Source organism: Hyperoodon ampullatus (assembly GCF_949752795.1).
Source record: "Hyperoodon ampullatus genome assembly, chromosome: 2".
NCBI lineage: Eukaryota > Metazoa > Chordata > Mammalia > Artiodactyla > Ziphiidae > Hyperoodon > Hyperoodon ampullatus.
Window position 1 is genome coordinate 4,038,621 of NC_136915.1, and position 17,358 is coordinate 4,055,978.

The 17,358-nt window shown below is 57.7% G+C and overlaps 1 protein-coding gene across 1 annotated transcript in view; it reads right to left on the reverse strand.

The window, feature by feature from the left end:
- The window catches only part of NPHP4 (nephrocystin 4), a 131,850-nt gene that overhangs the window by 7,139 nt on the left and 107,353 nt on the right, over positions 1-17,358 (reverse strand). The window contains exons 16-22 of the mRNA XM_079698616.1: positions 15,550-15,710; positions 12,089-12,269; positions 9,362-9,487; positions 6,573-6,781; positions 2,658-2,884; positions 2,346-2,532; positions 1,441-1,524 (exon numbers count right to left, since the gene is read on the reverse strand). Coding sequence (XP_079554742.1) covers positions 1,441-1,524; positions 2,346-2,532; positions 2,658-2,884; positions 6,573-6,781; positions 9,362-9,487; positions 12,089-12,269; positions 15,550-15,710 — 1,175 coding nt within the window. The remainder of the gene's footprint in view (positions 1-1,440; positions 1,525-2,345; positions 2,533-2,657; positions 2,885-6,572; positions 6,782-9,361; positions 9,488-12,088; positions 12,270-15,549; positions 15,711-17,358) is intronic.

The following is a 17,358-nucleotide window of genomic DNA, read 5'->3' on the forward strand; positions in this document are numbered from 1 at the left end:
TCTAAGTTTCATGGAACAATGGGGCAGTGTGTCCATAACTTATTCTCAAATTGTTCAGAAAAAAATAAGGATAAATATAGACACAGAATGATAAGGCAAATGTAAAATGTCAACGACTGGGAAATCTGGGTAAATAATTCATGAGAACTCTTTGCACTATTCTTATAACTTTTGTCTAAGCTTGAGAACATTTCAAAATAAAGAGTTGTTTTAAAAAAAAGGCACAGGCGCTGACTTGAAAGGTATGGCCGTGGCCAGAGAGAGGACAGTTTTACAGCCCAGTGCCTGCCACACAGCAAATATAAAACCACGAGTTCATAATAAGACTCCCAAAAAACTGACCACCTTTGGATGTTCCCAGGGCACAACTCATTATTTTTACAATTGATAAATAAAGGGAAAGCACCCAACATTTATCCTGACCTTCTGGTATTAAATATCAATATATCCAGGGTAACCAAACGGCTGATGGGGGAAAGCTCTTGTTTATAGAAGAGTCACAGCGAGTAAGTACAAGAACAGTGAGAGGATTTCACCGTTTTCCACCTGGTGGGATAACGGATGTGGGCAGTGGATCCTTAGCGGACACGTCGGCCACCATGAACAGCCACCCGCCGTGGCCTCTGCACATGAAGCCATGGTTGGCCCACAGAGGCCGGCCCACGCCCAGCGTCTCCACAGACAGAGAGCATCGAGGACAGCAGGCCCCAACTCCCACAAACCAACCGTGATAAGATGAGTGACCAGCATGGACTGGACATCGGGCCGTCCTGAGGATTTGTTACTAATTTGGGGGCAGTGATGTCACGTAGCCGGGGGGTGTTTTGTTTTTTTGTTTTTTTAAGTCCTTATCTGTTAGAGATACACGCTGAATAAGATATCTGGGATTTGTTTCAAAACTCCAAACTCATGTAAGGAAAAATGTATTAGCCTCTCTGATTTAAGTTATAGCCCTAAATAAAGAGCCGACATATCCCTTAGACAAAGGCCAAGCTGCGGCTCCACATTTAAATAAAACACAGCAAATCTCCCCCGAGGATGGGGCTGTGGACACAGGGCTGCCAGGCCCTCAGTCTACGACTGCACTGAAATCTGTCCCAGGGGGGCGGGCGGAGGGTAAAAGTGTTTCTGTTTTTACTTTCAACCTCCTACAAAAGGCATCTGTCTACCAAACAAACAAACAAACAACAAGAAAACTTCAGAAATTCCTACAAAACGACAGTGTCCCAACCTCCCCTAAGGACATCCCATCAGCAGGCAGGGGGTTGAAAAGTGTGCCCTGCAAACAAGCCGCCCCTGAGGCGGCAATGGGACTGAGTCCTATTTACCAGAAGTAACAAACAGCAGAACCCATGACGCGCTTCACCTGGTCCTCTCACAAGACCCCTGGCTGGCACTGCAAGACCTCGGAACATCGGATGGGCGGTCTGGCCCCCCTACCTTGGCGTGTCTGGTGGGCATCGTGCTGGACTTACGAGGTGACCCAGCGTCCGTGTCCTTCTCGAGTCTCAGCTCAGCAGAGGCCTGCGAGAAACCAGGGATCCCCCGGGTCATGAGACGGAGGCCCAGGGTGACAGGCACTTCTTCCTACCAGTGGGGCCTCCACCTGTAGGAATGGCAGCCGCCCTGGGACCAGGGCTCCGGGGTGTCGTTTACGCTCAGAGTGGACCCCAGGCGGCTGCTGTTATTAACTGGCCCACAGCCCCAAAGAGGAAGCGGAGGCCGTGTGAGCTGTGAGGGGTGGGGGTCAGGTCCCGTAACCCAGCTCCACCCAAAGCCAGAGGTCTGGTACCTTCATCACGGTCCTGATGACCTCTTGCCCCAAAAGTGCATCCAAAGAGCCTGCACTGAAAGCTGTGAGCCTCTCATGCCCGTCTCAGTGGCGACCACTGCCCTACAGAGCTGACCTCACAAGGTCAGGAAGAAACGCGCACGCCGCGTCCGCCCTACCAGAGCACGCGCTTGCTCACACCCTGACGTGAAACCCCGGAGTCTCTGTGGTTCACGTCGGGGAGCAAACGCTACGTGAGAAGCGGGCAAACAGCAGTAACTGGGGAGTTTAGAAAACACTAGCTCTTCTGAGGTTTAAGAAAGGCTCTTTTACCAATTTAGCAAAGAGAATGAAGAGGAGGTGGTCCAGCCTTTCCTGAGCCCAGGTGAACCACGGGGCCGCTGGGCACAGCGTAGGTGCCAGGACGTGTGGAGGGGCAGATGGGGCGGGGGACGGCCGAAGGCTAACCCTCCCACCGCCCGGGAGGAGGGCCCCATCTCCCACGTTACTTGGCAAATGGGCTTCCCCGGTGCCCAGCCAGCCCCCTCGGCACGGGAAGAATGGCCCTCCCCACCTGCGCCGAGGCCCGCGGACCCGCAGAGAAGGTCTGGAACTTGAAGGGGATGTGGACCGTCTCCCGGGGGCGCAGGAAGAGCTGGGGGGCCGGGCTGCCCCGCGGGTGGAACATGTCCTCTTCCAGGGGCGTGTGCAGGCCGACCAGGTCTTTGAAGTACCGCCACTCCCGACCGTCCAGGATGAGGCTGGAGGGAGGGGAGATGGCGCTGGGCACAGGGTCCTTCCCGGTCAGCCCCAGGACCCGCGAGGGCGAAACCAGCTTGGCTTTCGGGCGGGGCTGGGGGCCCGAGGGGGCGCCCCGCCCTCCCACCTGAGCTCAGCGCTGTCGATCGCGATGGTCACGGTGTGCTGCGTGTTGTCGGGGTTCCTGAGAGCAAATTCGAAGAACTCGGCAGCGCCCAGCGTGGCACGGATGGTGTGCCGCGTGGTGACGGCCATGCTCAGCGCGCTGGCGATGCTCTCGGCCTTGGTGCGCTCCCGGTAGGCGGCGATGAGCTGCAGGTCCCGAGCGTGCCGGGCACGGATGCTCTGCTGGGCCTGTGGACACAGGGGCCGAAGCGGGGCCACGGTCCCGGGGCGCCCTGCTGCTTGGGGGCTGTTCTCTGGCCCCTTCCCCACCCGCCGCAAACACCACATCTCCTTGGAATCACCACCCCTCCACCACCGACACGGGGTCAGTTGGGACTGGCCACCTACAGCTCCGGGGGACAGGGAATGGGGCTGCCCGTCTGCAGCACCCCGGCTTCCCTCTGCCCACAGGTGATATACCCATGGAAGGCGGGCTCTGCCCGCATGCCCCCGAGACTCCAACCACCCACCTGGGCACAGTGGGAATTAAGAGCAGAAGCTACCAATAAAAGAGGAAAGAATGGTCCCCAAACTAAGCCGGGTGACCGGCTCACTGGCCAGGCCTCCGGCGTGACAGCGGGAGTCCTGTCTGCGAGCAGAGTCCCCAGGAGGGGCTGTGGCCGGGCCTGACTGACCGCAAGCTGGGCCAGGGTCCAGACCCAGGCACGCTGCCTTGGTGGGCTCAGCGTGGGTCCTTCATCCATCTCCTTCTTCCAATGCCTTATATTTCAATGGGCTTGGCCACCCCAGATGTGTTCTAGAGGCTGGGGACAGGCTTATCTTTCTCGGGTGCCTTGCAGTAAAAATGAGGCCCGTCAGAGGCTGCTTTGCAAGCCCAAGACCTAGAAGGCATGCCCACGTGCTAGGGAGGTAGCTGGGCGCTGAGGGCCTCCAAAACAAAGGAGGCCCAGGCATCTGAAGGCCTTCGGACTCTAACTCAGAAGGTGAGGACCAAATCTGACCTCTCACTTAAATTGTTTCGGAGACTGACTTTCCAATATCCAAAACGTTGGCCTTTCCCCAGCAGGGGAATTGAAGCTGAGCCTTTAGTTTCTCCCTGGGGATTTAAAAACGGGAGGGTGGTCATGTTGACATCTGAGGCCTCCCTAGGTGGGCATTTTATGATCAGAGCTTCTCGACGGGATGGAGCCTCTACCAGGCTGGGCTGGGCTGCACGGCCAGATGTAATTTAGGCTGAGAAACAGACAGAGCTCGGCTTTTCAACCTCGACTTGAGACAGCGGGTTGTTCTGACCTGACAGGGACACAACCTGTACTACCCACCAGTTAGAGGCCCTGGGACGAGGGCTCTAGGGGACACGCCACATGGATGTGGGCACAGGACTGGCCCATCAGACTGACCACCCGGGCGGGTACCGTGACGGCCACTCCCTGGTTTTCCGTAGGCCTGGTGGGTAAAAGCCACAGGCCGAGACAGTGTGGCCCCAGGGCATCAGGTGCCCACACAGCCCCTGGCCAGGTGGAAAGGCTGGAAAGAAGGATCCACCTGTGGGGGCACCCAGACTGCGTGAGGCTGCCGTTAGCCGCAGGCTCAGCCTCGTACAGATGCAAGCCAATCCTCCAGCAACAGCTTTACCAATGACTAAAGCCACCAGTAAAACAGAGCTGATGTTTTGGTCTCTTTCTGCCATAGACCTGTCTTCTTTCTTAATTCGAAACCCATGCAGGCAAAGGTGATGACACGTATTGGACCGCTCAGACCCCAAGAGGCAGCAATTCACACTGTGGTCCCGTGACAGGTCCAAGGATGGGCAGGGAGACCCGTGGGCCACGTGCTGGCTTTTTTGGAAAGTAAAGTCCTCTCTTCCGTGGCGCTTGGCATGTTTTGACAACACGGAACGTGGGACTAGTGCCACCAATTTGCTAGTGTGAGGGGCAATCCCCGAGCTGCTGGGGTGTCCCTGTAGAGGGTACGCAGAGGAGAGAGGACGCAGGGACTGACCGGTGTTGCTAGGGCAGCCGCCGTCCTGAGCACTGCACACAGGTTAAGCCGAGTGACCCTCACAGGGAGGCTGTGACTGTCCCAGGGCACCGCAGGGATGCCAAAGCAGGTGTCAGCCCCACACTCTGTGCTCCTGGCCCCAGGCTCACTACCTCCCCCAGGAAGCCCCGAGACCCTCAGCCTCCCTCGAATCTGACCATCAGGGAGAGAAAGCTGCATCCCAGCTGCCCATGGCCTCCCCCCCCCGCACAAGAGGTCACACACAGTTCCACACGCTCATCACGCGTGTGCAGGGCCAGCCGGGACAGGGCTCCTGTCGACTCTCTTCCCAAGGACCCACTGATTTCATAGAACTCCCATCCCTTCTTCAAAGAAGGCTGAGAAAGCTCTGGAAGGGAGAGAGGCTACCGCATATCTGATACATCAAGTTACTTTCACCTTAAAATTCTCCAGGGCTACGAACTCAGGAAATCATTACAATTTAGTGGAAAATTTCCTTGTATTTGGAAATCCAATTACTTCCAAATTCATGGCTGTATTCAAAATGAGGGTTCTGAGCTGTTGATTTCTCTATTAGAACATATCAGGGCTTCCCTGGTGGGGCAGTGGTTAAGAATCCGCCCGCCAATGCAGGGGACACGGGTTCGATCCCTGGTCCGGGAAGATCCCACATGCCGTGGAGCCACTAGGCCCGTGCGCCACAACTACTGAGCCTGAGCTCTAGAGCCCGCGAGCCACAACTACTGAGCCCATGTGCCGCAACTACTGAAGCTCGCGTGCCTAGAGCCCGTTCTCTGCAACAAGAGAAGCCACCGCAATGAGAAGCCCACGCACCGCAACAAAGAGTAGCCCCTGCTCGCCGCAACTAGAGAAAGCCTGCGCGCAGCAACGAAGACCCAACGCAGCCAAAAATAAATAAATTAAAAAGAACATATCAAATAAGAGGAAACCAGCCAAATTAATCATAATAACAATGATGCTAACAACAACACCGGCAGCTGTCGGACTGAGGACTTGCCGTGTGCGGGGCCCAACCACCCGGACGCGGGAACCACTTGTGTGCCCCCCGGGTGACAGCTGGCGGAGCCTCAGAGGCTGCAGAGGAGGGAGCAGCCTGGGTGCACCGTGGCCAGGGAGGAGGCCTGCCCCAAGCCCAGCCCACGGCCGGCCTCCCCTCAAGGCGTCCTCACAGCCACAGCGCTGCTCCTCGGCCAGCAAGACTCTGCCGCCCTCTGCCGGGGACCCGCTGGTCCAGCCGGCTGTCTGGGCCCCTCCCACTGTGCTCTCTCCTCCCCCCACCAACTGGACCGAATGGTCTTTTGCTTGTTGGTTTATTTCTGTCTCCCTCCCTCCACGGCCCCCCTGGGTCCTTGCCCACCTCTGTGAGCCCCAGGGGAAGGCCGGCCACTGCCTGTGTCTGCCAGGCCATGGGCACAGGCCTGGCCCCTGAGAAGGACAGCGTCTGTTCAGACACCCGCCTGCCTCAATGTAAAGGATCCTAAGGCCCCGGTGGCTTCCTTATCCTGTAAACTCCCATTTCTTAGGGTCTTATTTAGATGTTTAGTCTAAGGCGGGAATTCTTCTGGCGAGATCGATCCCTCTGACCACCCGTGATGTAGACGTTGTCGTGGCCCTGTTCCCCACACCTGGGGAGCCCTCAGAATCCCCGTCGGAGCTTTCTTAAAAGCCTAGGCTCCGAGGACACGCCCCCCAACCAATGGAGGGGAGCCCAGGAGTCAGCTCTTATCCAAAGCGCGCCGGTAATTCTGGCCTGAAACCTTCCCTCGGTGGCTGAGAGGTCGGGTCTCATGTTTTGTAACCATGCGTTCAAGGGGAGGGTCGGGGATGGGGCTGCTCCCGCCGTGTTCCCGAGGAGGACGGGGCAGGGGGTGGGGGGTGGGGGGGCGAGCCTCACCAGCGCGCCCAGCCCGCAGCGCCCAGGCTCCGCTCCGCGCTCCCGCAGGCGCACCACCCTCATGCGCTCCAGCTTGCGCCTGCGCACGGCGTCCCCCTCACGGCCGGCGCCCTGGGCCCGCCGGGTCCCCTGCCACGGGGGTGTGAAGAGCAGGGCGGCCAGCTCACTGTCCACGTCGGCCAGCTTCTGCGCTTGGACCACATTTTTCACTGCTGGAAGGTTCAAAGAGAGGGCCAGAGGTTAAAGGTCAGAGTTTACGTTCTCTAAGCAGCCACAGCTCCACGCCCTCCAGAGCCTAAGCCTCAAGCTTTTCATAAACCCTCAGAGGCTGGTAAAGGTGGAAATGACGCACCCTGCCCTCCACGGCATCCCTCCCTTACCAGCCTCTCACATAGAAGGGATTCTGTCTCGGTGCTTAGATACAAATGTATTAGTGCCCACTAGGGGGTCTGCTAGGGAAAAGGTCAGCGTTGCAGAAGCTCAGGCTCTCAGGATTCTCCAGACACCCTCGCCCAGGACCGCGCCCCTGCTCACCTCCAGCCGCCCCCAGCGAGCACCCCCGATGCCCAGCACACCGTCCGGGCTCAGGCACGCTGTCCTGTCAGGTCCTCAAACCCACCCTGGGTGCGGGTTTTCAGGAGGCCCGAGCTCAGATCAGGAATCGGGGGCTCCAATGAGTTGTGCCCTGAGGCCCCGGGGCAGCCGGGGTGGGTGGAGCCCAGAGCGTCTCCTCTCTGCACCCGGCTGCCTCTGGCTGGCTGGGGCCCCAGAGCACCATCTCCTTCGGGGACTCTGCTCGAAGCCTAGACCCACCAGGAAAGCTGTGTAGCCGACAAACAGAAGCCGCGATAGGCCAGGCCCCGGCAGGCAGGAGAGCTATTTTCTCCCTCCCATCACTGGCTGTGCCACTGACATGCACACGTGGCACATGCCACGTCACAAGCTGACACGTGAGATTCCCGGGCAATCAGTAAACCCAGCACAGGCGGCAGGTGAGAGGGAGCACCCCAACTTAGCATCATGTCCTTCCTTCAGGCACCCCCAGAACCACGGGAAGTGACCGCGAGCCTGAACTCCGCCGACTGGACCCCCTCCCCGTCCTCGAGTATCTCTGCCTCCTGCTGACGGGCTCCACGTGGTGGTGAAGCAGCTTCCCCTCACTCGCCACCTCTTCTTCCATCACACGTAAACAAGCGCTACTTCCAGGTTCTTCGGGTGCCATGAGATGGTGCAGACGTCTCAAGTGGCCACCCCAAAAGAGCACTTTTCATGTGTCTGGGGTCCAGCTCCATGGGAACGGGAGCTCCAACCTGGATCGAGGTCAAGCAGCCCAAGGCCCCTGGTCCCGAGTGGAGGGGCCAGGGTGGGAGACGAGCAAGGCTGGGGAGTGATCAACTGGCTTGTGTGTTCAGACTGCATCACCCCGACCGTGGGGGTGATGGGACCGTGTGGGACAACTTCCTGCTTCCAGAACCTTGTCTGGGGGGGTGGAGACATGGCTTCTGGTGGAGCGCCTGGCCCTCTGGTTTTGACCAAAATAGGGATTGGAAGACTGATGACTCCAGAGGCTCGGGATCCCTCAACAAGCCCTCACTGTCACACGTCCCCGTGCTGCCCAGAGGAGCCCCCAACCTGCCGGGCCCCGGGCCGTGGGTTTCACAAATCCTCTTGTACCTGTCCCTGGGGGGGAGGGAGGGGACGGGAGGCACTCCCTGCTCCGTGGAGCCAGCTCTCCATCCATTCTCTTGGTGGCCAAAGGGACCAGCTGGGGATGGGGAGGCACTGGCCCCAAAGCAGGAAATCCAGATTCTAGTCCAAGTTCACGACCCTTAACCACACAACCGGCCATGTCACCTGACCTCTGTGTCTCAGTTTTTTCAGCATTAAAATGAGGAAGCTGGTCCGGAACAGACTCTCAGCCTGCTGGGCTCACGCAGCATGGACCCCTTTGAGCATCTGCATGTACCCGGGCCCCTCTCCCGGGGAAAACGTACGAGGACCCATAAAGTTTGCACTGGAGTTTCAGGGGACTCGTGGGATTCTGGAGACCTTCCAAGATGGCACCAAAGGCCTCCCAGTCCTGCCCCCCGCAGCTCTGGAATTCCCACCCAGGGCACAGGTTCAAGACCAACAAAGTCAAGGGCCATCAACACAAGACGCTCACGGCAGTTTCCGATCCACATGAAATGACCTGCAACCTCTGGGGGCTGCTCCTCAAAGGGCACCTCCCACTTTTCATTCCAATGACAAGTATTTTACATTCAGGTCTGGGGGGTCATTTGAAAGGGGACGGAAAAACTTCCATGTTATGCGATATTTTCACAAGCCCAGGTCTTTATCTCCAGAGCTTCTCTTCTCCCCAACATGGGGAGTTTCAAATTAGTTTTTAAAAAACAGCCTACGTTCATCCCGACCTTTTCCTCCTGTCCCCTTCTCCTGGAGAGGAGCAGCTACCCGAAAACAAACGCCACTCCTAGGACTGTAATCTCCACCAAGTAACACCGGTGGCTTCCCCAGGGCCCAGCTTAGAGAGCGCTGGGCTGACGATGGCGGTGACTCGACGTGGCCTGCAGGTCACTGAGCCAGAGGCGGACCCACGGCTCGGGCCCGCAGATCCAGAGGGCAGGGCCCCACGACACAGGCGCACGCGTGTGCTCCTGCACACGCACGCACGTACACGCACGCACGCACACGCGGCCCTCCGCCTCTCGCTCTGCCGCACCGCCCGCCCACCGCCCCGAGCACAACCCCCAGCCTCCGCCCGTAGGCCCCTCGGTCTCTCCACTCACGTCTGGGAGCTCCGGGCGTGAGAAGGCCACCTCCCGGGAAGCCGGTGGCTCCATCATTCGAGATGACCCGTGACCTGGAAGGTGGCAGTGAGCTGGGACTCCCCACTCTCCGTTCACACAAGTGACCTGAATGAAAAACACCCCCCGCCCCGCACGAGACATAAATACCAGCACAGAGTCGATGACACTCGCCCAGATCCCCGCCCACACCCCACTTTGCACTCTCAGGGTGGAGTTCGTTTTGCAGCAGAGAAATGGCGGGTGGGCAGAGGCCCGTTTCCTTCGAGCTCCCTGCTCTCCAGGCCCACACTCTCCTCCGTCTGAGCAGCAGTCTGCTTTCCCACCACGAGTCGGGGCTCGAGACGCTCAGGGCAGGTCTCCGGGGGGCCCGGCCCCGGGCTCTGGGATGGTCACAGACCCTCCTGTCAGGCCCTCGAGTGTTGTGCTGCTCCAAGAAGGCCTTTGTGCCCTTCTGCAAACGTCTGCGCCCAAACACGCCTCGGGGGAGACACCCTGAGAGCCCCGGTACCTGACCGTGAGCCGGGGGTCAGGGCAGCCTGCCCTCCCCAGGGAGGCCCCACGGGAGACATGCAGATACAGTGGCAGCGGAGCTCCCAGGGGAGCCGTGGTCACACGCACAGCCAGGATCACGGGGTCAAAGAAAGGAAAGGGGCTCTTGGGATCTCTAAATGATGAATGACCCCGTAAAGCCTCAGAAGAGGCTGGCAAAAAGACAGCGTCAAAAAGCTCGCCTGAGCCGAGAAGCCGCCAAGCACGAGGACGGCCCTCTCCCACGGAGAGAGTCACAGGAGACCTGGGCGTGGGTGACAGATGCCTGGATCCGCGGCCTCGCACTTGACCGTGGCTGTGAGTGCAGAGGCGGGGCCCCATCCGGGAAGGCGCCGACCCTGCCTCTGTCACCCTGAATTCAGGCCGGCACAGCGTCACCCCACCTGCTGGCCCACGCCTGCCACTCGCTGCAGAACAACCAGTTTTAAAATGAAACAAAAGCCACGACACTTTTTTTTTGTTCAAGAACTGCAGAATGTACAGGGGAAAGCACAGTGCGGCCGCGTCGAACAAGTGTGCTGCGCGCGGCATCCGTCCTCTGCCTCACAGCCTCCCTGGCCGGGTATCTCAGGCCCCTTCCCACGAGCTTATCTCTCTCTTGCAGGCAACGTATGAAAATGACAATTTAAGATAACGCATAATGGAGCTAATCTTTCTTCTGAAGATAAGATTTTAAAACCTGGAGTCACTGCACATTTGTGGGCTGGTGAATTAAAAATAAAAATAACCCACACAATCTTGGAAGCAGAATGCTTCTAGCAACTCCCCTCCGTCGTAGGAGCTTTTGAATAATGTCTGCTTCTCACACACAGCTCATTTATTTCTCCAGAACCTAATTGAGTTTTGCCGTTTCCATATTGTCTGTTTTCCAGGCTGCCTGGGATCCTACATTTGTGAACGAGGGAGCAGAAGCCTCAGACCTGGCTTAATGAGCTCCGTGCTCACGCCTGCTGTTCCATCCCAGCCCCACCTGCCCCACGCTGTCGGCACAGGTGGAAATGGCCCGTGGCGCTCAAGGTCTAAAATCAGGCTGGGTTGTAAGGAATGGAAAACTCCCCAATAAAACGACAGAGAGGTTTGAGTCCAGAAACCTCAGGTGGCTTGGTGTTGTCCCGCTTTCAATCCTTCCTCAGTCCCCTCGAGGGGGATGGAGTGGGCTTGTCACTAGCCCCACGAGGGCTCACATTGGCCCCTGCCCTGAGGCAGGCACAGGCAGGCATGCCCGGCCTAACGTCCCCTGTCCCATCAGGGTCCTCAGTGGAGCCCCCAGAAAGTCCAGGCAGGACCATCCCAGCCACACCCAGCCCCAGCCCCCTGCCCACATGGAAGGAGGGCTGGCGCTTTCCTCGGCGTCTCTGACGAGCGGCTCTCGGGACACCATCTGACGTAAGGCCAAGGTGCTCGGCTCTGAACAAGCAGGTCCCTCTGCTTCTCCGTTCCCAAGCTGTGTGGTGCGGAAGTTTAGGAACAGTTCTCTCTTCTCTCCTCCACAAGGAGGCAGGGCTATGAGCTGAAACTCCAGAGGAAACTCTCTCCCAAAACCAATCATCTTATTTGAGGATCGTCACAGCGATGCCCCACGGATAGTACCAGAAATAAAACGTGGGCAAGACGGAGACAGCTAATAATACCAAACCCTGACCAGAAATCAGCAACACCAAACAACTGGTGCCAGGAAAGGCTCAGTGGTCAAGGGCAGGCTCAGTGGTCAGGGGAAGGCTCAGTGGTCAAGAACAGATGCTCAGTGGTCATGGGCAGGCACCCAGTGGACAAGGGCAGGCTCATTGGTCAAGGACAGACGCTCATTGGTCAAGGACAGACGCTCAGTGGTCAAGGGCAGATGCTCAGTGGTCAAGGGCAGATGCTCAGTGGTCAAGGACAGATGCTCGATGGTCAAGAGAAGGTGCTCAGTGGTCAAGGGAAGATGCTCAGTGGTGAAGGACAGATGCTCAGTGGTCAAGGGCAGATGCTCGGTGGTCAAGGACAGTTGCTCGGCGGTCAAGGGCATACTTAGTAGTCAAGCTAATGAGAGCTCTTCTGAATTCCTACTGAGTGCTGATGCCCACGATGTGACCACTGTCCTGAGGGGGCTCATGCCCCAAATGGGAAGAAGAGTAGCCACCCAGGAGCAAGAGCAAAGCTGCCAGGGACTCTTACCCACGTTGGCCAAGGTCAGGTGCAGCCGGCCCTTCACCACCGTGTGGACGTTGATGGGCTTGACGCAGCCAAACCTGGTCACATCTCCACTCACCACCATGGTGTCCTGTTCGTGCTCTGTCGCCACGACCTCAAGCTCATGTGAGACCTGAACGGCTGGGCGCCCTTGGCGGAGGAGGTGCTGCGGAGGAGAAAGGACTGGTCAGAGGGTGGCCGAGGCAGGGGCTATCTGCTTCTGAAAACCCAAGTCCCTGCTGTCGGGTCTTTCCCCCAAATCCTTATTAACAAAGTACATCCCGATTCACCCACTGAGCAAACCCCAGGGATGCACAAGTGGGCCTGGCAGCCACCTGCGTGGAGCCCCCTCCACATGGAGAAGATGAGAACATGGCACAGAACAAGGGGGGATGCTGAGGAAGCCCAGCTCCGCGTCGGCAGGAGCCCCGAGGAGCCTCCACTGGGCCCCTTAGGACGAAGATGTGCCTCCAGGCAGGGGCGGGGCACGCCAGGCCCGGGCGGGACACAGGGGGCTTCAGTGTGGCAGAAAGGCGGGAGGAGGTCCGAGGAGGGGCCGCGGGGCGGACAGAGCTGGGTCAAGAGGGTGCTTTCCGACCCCACTCTTCTCTGCTAATCAAGTTTAACCCTTCGGAACTCTCCTAAGCCCAAGAGCGAGTGGGGCCGGCCGGGAGGGAGGGCTGGGCCCCTTCTCCTGGGAGGCCTGGGCACGTCACCAGGCCTCTTCACTGTCACACGTAAATGGAAGCGCGGGGCCAGGTTCAGGTCCTGCTTCTGGAATTCTGGCCCTGTCCCTCCAGCACTTGTCCTCTGCCTGTCCCTGGGGCGACACGCCCAGACCAGATCCCTGCTGAGCGGGTCCGGGGCTTCCAGCTCTGGAGACCCTGCTTGCTCAGCAGCTCTTGTCCACATAACGCCAACACGTTCACGGGCCAGTAGCCTCGGCAGCCAGATGGGGTGAAGACCCCTCCAGAGGGTGGCCAGTCAAGGCAAGAAGCGACGCCCGGCTGCCCCAGGAGCAGTGATGCCAATAAAAACAGGGTATCGCGTCTCACCTAGGAAACTGCAGAGGTTTTTTTTTCCCCACCCTGTAAAGGGTGGGAAAGCAGGCGCCTTGGTCATCTTCCGGGAAGAGCGCTGTGCCGGGCCCCTGGGCCCCCTGCCCGAGGCTCCACATTTGCTCACCCGTGACTCGGAAACGCGGCATTGGGGCATTCTCATTTGGGGAGAAGATGATGGGGTCAGACCTGGGCTGAAAGCCTGGTCCCAGCACGACCCAGGGCTTCGGCTTCATTGCTGGACACGGGGATCAGGGCAGCAGTGCCAAGGCTGGGCTGAGGACACCGCAGCAGAGTGGGGGGGCAACCAGGCACCAGCAGCGACCACCGCGAGACCCCAACAATGCTGGCACTGTCACCGCTCAGGAAATGAGCTGGAGGGGTGAGCCAACGTGACTCCAAGATGTTCCCTGCAGTGTTTCCACCAGGAAAAGGTGCTTAAATGTCCAACAACGGGGGACAGTGCGACGAGCTGTGATGCGTCTGGAAACGCAGGAAATATCCACAGGAGGCCACGTAAGCACCTTGACAGCTCAGGACCTGGACTTACACAAATTTTCCATCTTTTCTACATAGATGTTAAAGTGAAGACTTGCTTTTACACAAATTTTCCATCTTTTCTACATAGATGTTAAAGTGAAGGCTTGCTTTTTTTTTTTTTTTTTTTTTTGCGGTACGCGGGCCTCTCACTGTTGTGGCCTCTCCCGTTGCGGAGCACAGGCTCCGGACGCGCAGGCTCAGCGGCCATGGCTCACGGGCCCAGCTGCTCCGCGGCATGTGGGATCCTCCCGGACTGGGGCACGATCCCGTGTCCCCTGCATCGGCAGGCGGACTCTCAACCACTGCGCCACCAGGGAAGCCCAAGACTTGCTTATTTTTAGAAAGTAAAATTCCATTTTATTTAAACCAATTCTGTGTCAGTAAACCTGACAGCACGTGTTGAAGGGGCTCTTCGTGGAGGATGAGATCGAATAACCCCTCCATTCGCTTCCCTCGCCCCGCCCCGCCCTCCCCTAGCCCCGCCCCGCCCCTCCCTCCCCTAGCCCCGCCCCACCCCGCCCCTCCTGCCCTTCACCTCACCCCTCCCTCCCTCCCTCCTGCTATTCATCCATTCTCAGCCATGCCCTACCCACGGTGGCCTAGGACTGTGCTGGGGAGGGGTCAGTGGCCATCCCATTCCCACCCTCCATGACATCACTGGCCAGTGTAGGAGACAGACGGGCAATATCCATGACGACCCTGGGGGGCCTGAGGAATGAGGACATCAGCCGACACCTGCTGAGTCCTCACCAGCTGTGACCCCGCCCCGTAACTCTTTGCACACTGCCCCCCCACCCCGGCTCCTTCCACTGTCCTGAGGGCCTCAGCCCCTCAGGGAAGGGCCCTAAGCCCTGGTGGATGGGACAGTTACAGCCCAGGTCAGCCGCCAGAGGAAGGGAGGGATGGAGGAGCAGGCGGCGCCCAGAGGATGGGGAGCACGGAGCTGGGGCCACTGCGGTACAGGAGCCACGAGATCCCTGGCGGGCCGGGATGCTGAGGAGCAAGGGGAGATGGGACCAGATCTGCAAGCCTCAGTGACCAGCCGTGCAAGGCTCAGGAAGGGAAACCAAGGGGGCCCGTGGCTGGAGTCCAGAGGGAAATAGCTGTGTGGGATGAAGGAAAAGTGAATGAAGGTCAGAGAGATTCCAGAGCTGCAGCGATGGTGCTGTATCCTCTCCCCCGTCCACCTCAAGGCAGGGAGAAAAACTCTCAGGACAGCATGTTGGCAAGTGGATGTGGCCCAGTGCCTGGCCCAGAGGCCGCCATGTGACCCCACGTTGACCCTCTGGGGTCCTGGTCGCATGAAAGGGAAGGTTTGGGGAGAAACCCTGGGAAGAAAATTTAATTAATGCATGGACTTCAGCTTTAGAATATGCGGAGAATGGGAAGCACAGTTAGAAAACGAATTAGCTTCTGATTCTAGTTAGAATGAGAGAAGCACCATTCATGGAACTGAGAACAGGCATCAGGAAACTTTTCCCACCCCATCGTTCATGCATCCTGTCCTCCGCCCTGAGGGCGCACCTCTGATGGGCCGGCCAGGCTCCTGGGGAACAAGGCCGATCCCAAGCTGATCTCAGGGAACATCCATCCTCACCGTCAAGGAAGCAGAGGTGACGTCACCTGGTGGGTCGGTTCACAGGAGGAACTGATGACTGGGCGGATGTAACCTAGCATGATCGAGTTTAGACTCTGTGAACATCCTTTCCTTTTGGGGAAGGAGAGGACTCGGCAGTGTTTTGAATTCGTGAACCAAGAAGCCAGGCCCCTGGACAATGCCCAGCGCTAGGCAATGGCCCACACTGCCGGGCGACAGACCTCACAGAAAGGACCGTGGGGAAACACTACCTTCATCTGAACGGCGGCGGATCCGACGAGAAGCAGGGAATCTCCATCCCAGATGTCGATCTGCAGGGTCTGCATGGCCAGGTAGCGGGCGAACCAGCGCTGCTCCCCGGGTCTCAGGAATCCAGGGTCCACCAGGTACTTCAGCTGAAAGCCCGGAGACCCTGTGCAAAGAGGCCCCAGATGTGCCCAGAAGTAATTGGAATCATTTATCATCTTTACACTTGGAGGAGTTTCTGCTCTGGTCATGATGACTCATTTCTGCTTCTGTCAGAGTTACAGCTTAATAAATACACTGATCAAAACATCATAAAATATCCAAATTAACAACATGAAGAGTGGTGTTCAGAAGAATACATTTCTTTCCAGTGTATACAATAAGCTCCTCCCCAAATAAGGCTGATGTTTTTTACCAAGTCCTAGTGAAACAGTCTATGCTGGATAAGGACAGATGCCCCGACAGGCCGGCCACGGAGTATGACTCGGGGTGCACAGGATTTAGGGAGAAATGCCGTCTACATCTTCTGTCAAAACCGGGTGGTCACCAGACAAAGAAGATGCGGTACATATACACAGTGGAATACTACTCAGCCATAAAAAGAGAATGAAATAATACTATTTGCAGCAACATGGATGGACCTAGAGATGATCATACTAAGTGAAGTAAGCCAGATAGAGAAAGACACATATCATATAATAACACTCATATTTGGAATCTAAAATATGACACCAATGAACTTATCTTCAAAACAGAAACAGACTCACAGACACAGAGAACAGACTTTGTGGTTGTCAAGGGGGAGGAGGGTGGGAGAGGGACGGAGTGGGAGTTTGGGGTTAGCAGATGCAAACTATTATATACAGAACAGATAAACAACAAGGTCCTAGTGTATAGCACAGGGAACTATAGTCAATATCCTGTGACAAACCGTAATGGAAAAGAATATGAAAAAGAATGTATATATGTATAACTGAATCACTTTGCCATACAGCAGCAATTAAGACAACATTGTAAATCAATTCTACTCCAATAAAATTTTTTAGAAACCGGGGTATTCACACACAGACGCATGGAGAGCTCAAACTGAGACGGAGCCCAGCAGACGGTGCTTAGGCCACCCCGATGCCTCCCGCCCCCAACACGCCCAGGAGCCCCACAGAAGCACAGGCCTCTCCAAGGTCGCTCCTGGTGCCAGGCTGATCACCACGAGACAGGAGCCAGACTGCGGCCCCCGCCTTCACCTTTGCGAAGTGGCATCACCATTCATCCTAAATGGGCAAAGATGTCATTGAAGTCACCATTAGTTAAAGTGCAGGGACAGCAACGCAGGGGAAACACACTGAGAACAACATTTCTGCCCTTTCCGTCAATAACATAACAGTATTTACGTGGCCCCGCTGAGCAGAACGCTAACCCCAGGGAGGAAGGCGGATGTTTGCTCGGCAGCCCAAGCGGCCCCGGGCAGGCTGAGACCCTCGCCCCGTGGGTGCCCACACGGTGCCCTCTCCGCTGTCCTCAAGGCCAGGACAGTGCGGTCGGCGGGAGCAGTGAAGCAGGTCAGGACAGGACCCAGCTCGGGGCGCTGAGGAGGAGCACAGGGGGAGGGCCCCCGGTGGGCCCAGGGGATACGGAGCAAGGACCGGCGGGGCCCTGGCTCCCGCCACAGCTGGAGCGCTGACAGAAGCACCCTCCAGGATGCAGGGGCAGGGAGCAGCAGCACAAAGGCCACGGGAGGGGCTGGGAGTGACGTCGCACACGGCAGGCCAGGCCCCAGTGTCCCAAGTCACAGGGCCAGTGGAGGCCAAGGTCAC